The sequence below is a fragment of the Oncorhynchus tshawytscha genome, unplaced genomic scaffold (assembly GCF_018296145.1).
Source record: "Oncorhynchus tshawytscha isolate Ot180627B unplaced genomic scaffold, Otsh_v2.0 Un_contig_1016_pilon_pilon, whole genome shotgun sequence".
In the NCBI taxonomy this organism is placed as follows: domain Eukaryota; kingdom Metazoa; phylum Chordata; class Actinopteri; order Salmoniformes; family Salmonidae; genus Oncorhynchus; species Oncorhynchus tshawytscha.
This window is the reverse complement of record NW_024609801.1, coordinates 38,571-47,500: the sequence shown is the minus strand read 5'-3', so window position 1 is coordinate 47,500 and position 8,930 is coordinate 38,571. Positions and strand designations below refer to the sequence as shown.

Genomic DNA, 8,930 nt, shown 5'->3' with positions numbered 1-8,930 from the left:
TCCCTCTCAGTTCTCAAACACTACACCCCTATCAAGGTGGGATTCTTTGGGGAAAGGTGCGTTCAACACACCCTGAACCCGTGTCCTTTCACACAAGTCACATTGTATCAATTTGTCTGCTGCCTGCTCTTGAACGAAGCCAAGCGGGACTGACACGGGGCCAACACACACACACACACACACACTCTCACACACACTCACACACACACTCTCACACACACACACACAAACACACACACACTCACACACACACTCACACACACACTCTCTCACACACACACACACACACACACACACACACACACACTCTCTCACACACACACACACACACACACTCACACACACACTCACGCCCAGGAGGTTGAATCACAAAGAGGATCCGCCGCACCATAACTAGAAGGACTGAAACACAGCGCCTTGCGTTGCCAGTCAGTGTCTCTCATAGACAGTCCCTCCTTCCTTCCTTCCTCTCTGGATGACTTAATGCTTTTCTTTCCCTCCGTCCCTCCGTCCCGCGTTCCTCCCTTCATTCCAGGAGGGAGAGGTGTTTACTGTGGCACAGTGTAGTCTTCTTTCCCTCCGTCCCGCGTTCCTCCCTTCATTCCAGGAGGGAGAGGTGTTTACTGTGGCACAGTGCAGTTTTCTTTCCCTCCGTCCCGCGTTCCTCCCTTCATTCCAGGAGGGAGAGATGTTTACTGTGGCACAGTGCAGTTTTCTTTCCCTCCGTCCCGCGTTCCTCCCTTCATTCCAGGAGGGAGAGATGTTTACTGTGGCACAGTGCAGTTTTCTTTCCCTCCGTCCCGCGTTCCTCCCTTCATTCCAGGAGGGAGAGGTGTTTACTGTGGCACAGTGCAGTTTTCTTTCCCTCCGTCCCGCGTTCCTCCCTTCATTCCAGGAGGGAGAGGTGTTTACTGTGGCACAGTGCAGTTTTCTTTCCCTCCGTCCCGCGTTCCTCCCTTCATTCCAGGAGGGAGAGGTGTTTACTGTGGCACAGTGCAGTTTTCTTTCCCTCCGTCCCGCGTCCCTCCCTTCATTCCAGGAGGGAGAGATGTTTACTGTGGCACAGTGCAGTGCCCCACCGTGCAGAAGTAGAGACGTCCCAAATGGCACCCTATTCCCTGTATAGTGCACTAGTTTTGAACAGTCCACATGTGCACAAACTGAATCTCAAGTTGCACACTATTCCCCAGATAGTTCAAATGTTTTTTACAAGAGCCAAGTGAATAGTGCGGGTTCTAGTCAAAAGAAGTGCACACTATATGACGTGTGGGCTCTCGTCAAAAGAAGTGCACTAGATAGGGACTAGGATGCCATTTGAGACTGTCTGTGTCTGTCTCACATCTCTCTGGGACGGCGGTCAGAGCTGCCACATGAGAGAGCTGCTGGATAAGGAAGTGGCTTTGAGGTCGTATTGTTTGTATTGGAGGTGAATGGATCGTTCAGAGCAGATGTCACCCTCAAAGACAAATTATTGTAGACCCAAGGGAATGAAATAGACATAGAGACAGTCCAGGGTTGAGGACAGAGAGGAGCGGGGGGGGGAATTATCTCAGTGATTTTAAAACATCACTGTAACAGTGTAATTTTCATGTATGTCATTTTAACATCTCTGAGACATCAACACTAAAATGAACTCAGACAGCATGTGATAACTTAATAACCTCTCAATAACCAATAAGAGGTAATATTCCCGTTTTTCCAGTCTGAAACATGCAATATATAAACGTTTATACATTTCCTATATATATTTAAAATGTCAGCTTAAGTGGCATATATTTTAAATGTCACATTTGACATCATCTAATTAAGCAATAAGGCCCGAGGAGGTGTGGTATATGGCCAATATACCACGGCTATGGGCTGTTCTTATGCACAACGCAAAGCGGAGTGCCTGGACACAGCCCTTAGCCCTTATAATAGCCCTTGCTATTATAAACTGGTTACCAATGTAATTAGAGCAGTAAAAATAAATGTTTTGTCATACTCATGGTATACGGTCTGATATAGCACGGCTGTCAGCCAATCAGCTTTCAGGGCTGGAACCACCCAGTTTATAATAGTAATCAGACCATGTTTCAGTATTACTGTATGTTATTGTATTTGTATGAAGAAGACAGACCAGTGTATCTGAAGTGTTAACAGGTTTATTCCTCACTGGAGCCCAGTGGAACTCTGGCTCTTTCTGATGACATAAGAGAAACATGGACGCCCCCGATGATGACAAGCTCGGGAATAGTGACAACGCGGCCTTACACAAACCATTGTCTAAATAAAAACTCCTAGGAAAATATTTCTTCAGTCAGTTTGAAAGGACATGTCAAATGCAGTACTTTACACAGTGGCACAAAATACATCTCTGATGGCTTATTTTTAATATCTTATATATACCTGTAAAAAATATATTCTCAAAATAAATAAATATATAAAATAAATATATGTCCCAGAAAAATGCATAAATTAAAAAAACTGAAACAGGCTAAGGTTATTTTGTAAGTCTTTTTTTCTCGTCCATGCTCGTGTCAGGGAATAGAATGCAGTTACGGAAGGTTCAGAACAGAATTCCTTCACAAATCTTCTAGAGTGTTTCGTCAAAACAGTCCACCTTGGGGTACCACAGAAGAACACAAAGTCTACACTCCGCTGGAGGACCATCCACTCTTCTTCTCCTACTCCCATTTCACTACAGATAGATTGACCAATCAGAATGTCAGAAGCCACTCAGGGGGTGGTGAAGAAGAACCATCCGGAAAGATGACATCAGCAGCTCTGGAGGTGATCCCTTCACCTTCCAACACGATGCTCAAAACAAAGATGGCCACCAGGCCAGCCTCTCTTTTGGCCAAAAAGCCCCTATTAAACACCTGTACTCCTTTCTCCTGGGGCTGCACCGGCCTTGACCCATTTTCGGGTCATTTTCACACATATTTGCTATCCACCCCACAGCCCCCAAGCGACCTTTCCTCCATTTTGTTTCCATAGGAAGCCATAGGGAGACTGACGATATGCAGACCCTTCATAGGAGAGTACTGAGAGTCACAGTGCAGTGTGCTGGGTGTGTAGCGCCGCAGGGACCAACACACTCCCACCGGGTCTCAGCTGTGGCCCAGGACCTCTCTGTAGAGTTCGGGTACACGGTCGGGATCTACGGGCCTGGGCAGGAAGTGGGTGAAGCGCTGGTGTCGCCGGGAGCGGGCGCCGTCCCTGGACGTGCCGTCCTTGTTGAGCGCCACGAAGTAGTGCGCTCCCCGGTCACCGTGTCTGTAGAGGTTGGATGAGTACGTGTTGTACCAGTTCTCCTCAAACTGCTCCCGGAACACGCTCTCGGCTGTCAGCTTCTCCTAGAGAGAGACAGAGACAGAGACAGAGAGAGAGAGAGAGAGAGAGAGAGAGAGAGAGAGAGAGAGAGAGAGAGAGACAGAGAGAGAGAGAGGGAGAGAGAGAGAGGGAGAAGAGAGAGGTGATTAGTGAAATGTTACACAACAGAGCAGTGTCATCTCAGTGTCAATGCTCACACACAAATACACACTTCCTTGCAGAACAAAATGTGTGCCACCTGCTGGTTGGTCATATCTTATCACCCTCCCAGATTAACAGGACAACAGAGGAGGCAGAGGAATTCTCTCTTTCAGTTGATGCTGAATAGTAACCTCTGTTATCACCTCCTACACAGAGATGCCCATGAGAATGGAGAGCAGCACTGAATACAAAACACATCATATGTAGACTATAGTTTATCAGTCTATGTAGACTTTATGTAGGCAGTATGATGGGTATATGTAGGCAGTATGAAGGGTATATGTAGGCTGTATGCAGGCACTATGGAGGGTATATGTAGGCAGTATGCAGTCAGTATGAAGGGTATATGTAGGCAGTATGAAGGGTATATGTAGGCAGTATGAAGGGTAAATGTAGACAGTATGAAGGGTATATGTAGACAGTATGAAGGGTATATGTATGCAGTATGAAGGGTATATGTAGGCAGTATGCAGTCAGTATGAAGGGTATATGTAGGCAGTATGAAGGGTATATGTAGGCAGTATGAAGGGTATATGTAGACAGTATGAAGGGTATATGTAGACAGTATGAAGGGTATATGTAGGCAGTATGAAGGGTATATGTAGGCAGTATGCAGGCAGTATGAAGTGTATATGTAGACAGTATGAAGGGTATATGTAGGCAGTATGAAGGGTATATGTAGGCAGTATGCAGGCAGTATGAAGTGTATATGTAGGCAGTATGAAGGGTATATGTAGGCAGTATGATGGGTATATGTAGGCAGTATGCAGGCAGTATGAAGTGTATATGTAGGCAGTATGAAGGGTATATGTAGGCAGTACGATGGGTAAATGTATGCAGTAGGTATGCAGTAGGCAGTATGAAGGGTATATGTAGGTAGTATGCAGGCAGTATGGAGGGTATATGTAGGCAGTATGCAGTCAGTATGAAGGGTATATGTAGGCAGTATGATGGGTATATGTAGGCAGTATGATGGGTATATGTAGGCAATATGAAGGGTATATGTAGGCAGTATGCAGGCAGTATGAAGGGTATATGTAGGCGGTATGCAGTCAGTATGAAGGGTATATGTTGGCAGTGTGAAGGGTATATGTAGGCGGTATGCAGGCAGTATGAAGGGTATATGTAGGCAGTGTGAAGGGTATATTGTATTCAGTAGGTATGCATTAGGCAGTATGAAGGCAGTGTGCAGGCAGTATGAAGGGTATATGTAGGCAGTGTGAAGGATGTATTGTATGCAGTAGGTATGCATTAGGCAGTATGAAGATTATATGAAGGCAGTATGAAGGGTATATGAAGGCAGTATGAAGGGTATATTGTATTCAGTAGGTATGCATTAGGCAGTATGAAGGCAGTGTGCAGGCAGTATGAAGGGTATATGTAGGCAGTGTGAAGGATGTATTGTATGCAGTAGGTATGCATTAGGCAGTATGAAGAGTATATGAAGGCAGTATGAAGACTATATGAAGGCAGTATGAAGGGTATATGTAGGCAGCATGTAGGCTATATACCAATGTAAATACTTACAGAGCCGTAGAGGTCTCCCTTGCTGTTCATGCCCAGGTATAATCCACTGTCCACCCCACGGATGCTCACCATCCCCACAGCCAAGCTGATGAACTCCAAAATACCTGCTCATCAAACCAGCAGGACACCATTAGATTAACATCACATATTATGATGTCACAAGTCACAAGTTCAGGCAGCCATTGAGGGATATATTATTCAACACTTAGTACTGAATTCATACTCTTATGTCTATCATAGAAGCTGTTATCAGTAGGCATTATTTGCTATCTTGCTGATAAGAAGGTCAGTTAGGAAAGGTAAAGAAATTCTGCCAATCTAATCTCCCTTGGGGAAATTAATTGTGTTGCAATATGTGCGAAAATATTATGGGGTGTCTGAAATAGTAACTATGGCACAAAAACACATGCACACATTATAGATTAGACAGGATGCAATAGGTATATGTGTCCATAATCATAACATTATAATATTCATAATATAAATAGAATTCGTCTATTCAGAATCATATTCAGAATACTAAGAATAACAATGATCATTATACACCTTATACTACTGCCATAACTGTATAATAACTGCATTATTGCGCCGAAATATGTTCTGATGCCTTACCAAATCTGCTATGGTCTTTCCTGGTGCCTTGCACTGTGCCATCGGGCATTATCTCGAGGTGGAACCCGGTCCTGCAGTACAGCTGCCTCCTCCGTAGAATCCCCTTCAGATGCGTCAGATCCGACGGCGTGCTCCGCGACAACCTCTCGGCCGACACCAGGTGCTCGCTCATCAGTCCGGGGGTGTCCCCAGCGGGCGTCAGGACAAAATGCGATCCGTGTCCGAAGCTATCCAGGCCGTGCAAGGAAAATGTACCCACCTCGCCCACTGCCCCCATCACAAAAACCACCGCCCCGCACGCTTCACAACCAGCCGCCTTGAACCGGGTAGAAAAGTTAACGTACTGTGCTCCTGAAAGAGGGATCCTCCTGAGTGAATGTGTGTTTTTTGCGCAGTCACCAAATGCGTTTTTTATCTCTCTTGCAAGTGCGCGTTTTATTTACATCCGCATATTATCCGTTTATCCTCAGTTCAGCACATGCTCTCCTCTCTCGACCTCGGGCTACTCCCCTTTGCTCTGTTTGTTCGTCCGGGTTTTCCTCCCCTCGCAGTCGTTGATGCGGTTGCCGGGAGAGTGCTCAGCTCGTGCTCACTGCGTTCTGCAAATGAAGAGTGCGAGCGTGAGAGGAGCGCCACTTTAAATATATTCCGTATGTAAATTCCCTCTTGCCGTATGCTAATGAGACGCTTTATAGATTTCTTTTTGAAACATAACTCCTTGATCCTTGACCGTCCTCACACCTTTGATGTTCAGTTTCATCTGCATCGCCGATTATCATCATCCCGTAGATGGATTATGAAAAGTACTGTAAGCGATTTGAAAGGAGAACAAGTGAGAGAGAAGTCAATGAGAGTTGGTCCTTTAATAAAACGCCGTGTGAATCAAGGAGGTTTTCTCTATGGTGTCGCAGGGGAATGCGCAGTAGCCTATGTACAGAACACTACGGCTTCCCTGGCTGGCTCCAAGTGGTTTGGTGCACTAGGCGAGTGCAGCCAGTGAAGAGGTGTGTGTGTGTGTGGGGGTGTGGGGGGTCAAAGACGTATGGCAGGTGGAGAGGCAATGGATGGGAGGGAGGGGAGAACAGAACAAGACTAGGGGATGCGAGGCGGTGCTTTGAGTTGACAATTGCACTGACTGTCAGGAGTGTAATGTTCTCCACAAATAAATAATCTGCAGCAGTGTGTGTTAAGGGGGTGTGTGTTTGTGTTTCTACTGTGTGTATGGGTGCGTGCGCGCACGTGTTCATATAGTAGATAATTACTATCATCCTAAACGCTTTATAACCCTACGGCTCGAGTGACTCAGGTGCAGTCATTTGCTGCTGGGGGTGAGAGAAAAACTTCCCCTTCTTGTGCGTCATTTTCGCGCACAGATGTTGATTTATTGCCGCGCTTGTTTTATGTAATCCAGCGGCTGTTCCGCGGCGTGTTTAGAAACAGAACCCGCCGCACATCTGTGCAAACTGCATCACTTGACTGTCAATCTTCCACTGATCTCCTGGCCTCTTTGAACACGCTCTTCTTAATTGTGGTCTTAAAGAGCATAGGAATCAAAGACCAGAGCGATCAAAGTTGAGAGATCTTGTAAGGGGACCAACAACAGTCAGGGGGAACTTGGAGGTAGAAACCTGTTTGAACCTAGAGCTTCAAAATACCCAGATAGGCCGAGGTTACCTGACACCGTCACCGAGAGTTCCCCCAGAAATACAACACAATAGTTCAAGCCACTTTGCCAATATTATAAACGTTTGCAAATAGCCTGTTGTGTATACGATGAATAACACTATCCCTATGTAGACTATTGTATTCGATTGATTTGGAGCATGGGACAATATGGTAGCCTACCAGCGCATCAAATAGTTCAAGCCACTTTGCCCATATTAGCGAGCCTACATGTACAGATAGTCTCCAGTGTATAGGCCTATGCCCTAACATGTATTGCATTGAATTGATTCTGGCATGGGAGAATAGGGTACAGGGGAGGCAGCCAGTGACCTGAGTCTAACTGATAGGGTACAGGGCAGCAGCGCATGCAATGCATCTGCCTGGGCCTGGGAATCGACTGGTTGCAAATGACCTAGTGACCATTTCCACACATAGGTGATTCATCAACATCTCTCTCCGGGGACCTTTCTCTCCCTGTTGGGTTCCCAGGGCTCATTAGTATTTATGATTTCCCCAAAAAATACCTTGAAACAAAATCGATGCGCGCGGCGCAGAAGCGATCAATCAATATGCGCGAGCGGATCGATGCGCCACAATGAAGACGTCAATTACGTGCCACATTTCCTGATGACATTGGCATTAGATGAATTGTTTCCAGGGTCACATTGAAAGATCTTCCCACTGCACATTGTGGAGCTCCGTGCAGAGTAAATGCAGTGTTGTTTGATATATATATATAATGGGAGTGGGGAGAAAACCACACAGGCCTTTGCATGACCAGGTGGTTGTAGGCATCAAAGGGAACTTGAAGAACCCATCGGCTTAACGTTGATATCTAAAGCATTAGTGTATAGCCAATGGAGTAAGTCGCATGCAGCAATCTTTGTACTCTTAGTATCTGTCTCACTTCGAAACGTACTTGATCCAGCTGTAAGAACTTATTGTGTAACATCATGATGAAACAACATAATCACGATTTGCAATAAATACATTTTTTTATGAATACAACTTTTCTTAATAGTTTGCCCCAACACTCGGGACCATATAATAGCCAACAGAGAAACGACGTATTACTAGTCTACATTATGTTTTATTTGACGTATTACTAGTCTACATTATGTTTTATTTGACGTATTACTAGTCTACATTATGTTTTATTTGACGTATTACTAGTCTACATTATGTTTTATTTGACGTATTACTAGTCTACATTATGTTTTATTTGACGTATTACTAGTCTACATTATGTTTTATTTGACGTATTACTAGTCTACATTATGTTTTATTTGACGTATTACTAGTCTACATTATGTTTTATTTGACGTATTACTAGTCTACATTATGTTTTATTTGACGTATTACTAGTCTACATTATGTTTTATTTGACGTATTACTAGTCTACATTATGTTTTATTTGCAGTCTCTTGTCATTCGTGTGAATAGGGCTTGTCAAAATTTGCATGCGTCCTGATTCTCCTGAATGTAAAAAATATTGGCTTCTAATTAGAATAGTAACGCAACTATGTATATGATTCACCAAGGTTCAGAAATAAGCACCTTAGTCTGTCCCAAACCCATTGGAGCATCATATCCATGTGTTTTGGTGGCTG

At 44.7% G+C, this 8,930-nt stretch overlaps 1 protein-coding gene across 1 annotated transcript; it reads right to left on the bottom strand.

Moving 5' to 3' along the window:
* Window positions 1–2,128: 2,128 nt before the first annotated feature.
* On the bottom strand, window positions 2,129–6,633 carry fgf20a (fibroblast growth factor 20a). The gene is made up of 3 exons (XM_042318327.1): window positions 5,656–6,633; window positions 5,044–5,147; window positions 2,129–3,338 (listed from the first exon to the last, which is right to left on the bottom strand). Exons 1-3 carry the CDS (start codon window positions 5,930–5,932, stop codon window positions 3,093–3,095), a joined length of 627 nt encoding a protein of 208 aa, XP_042174261.1. The 5' UTR covers window positions 5,933–6,633; the 3' UTR covers window positions 2,129–3,092.
* Between the last annotated feature and the right edge of the window lie 2,297 nt (window positions 6,634–8,930).

What these genes read in the sequence shown, in the direction of transcription:
- fgf20a (XM_042318327.1), bottom strand. Translation starts at nt 5,932, where the DNA reads ATGGGGGCAGTGGGCGAGGTGGGTACATTTTCCTTGCACGGCCTGGAT. An exon ending in GAAAGACCATAGCAGATTTG is followed by an intron (nt 5,148 to 5,655) that starts GTAAGGCATCAG and finishes TTTGATGAGCAG; the next exon opens with GTATTTTGGAGTTCATCAGC. An exon ending in AGGGAGACCTCTACGGCTCT is followed by an intron (nt 3,339 to 5,043) that starts GTAAGTATTTAC and finishes GTCTCTCTCTAG; the next exon opens with GAGAAGCTGACAGCCGAGAG.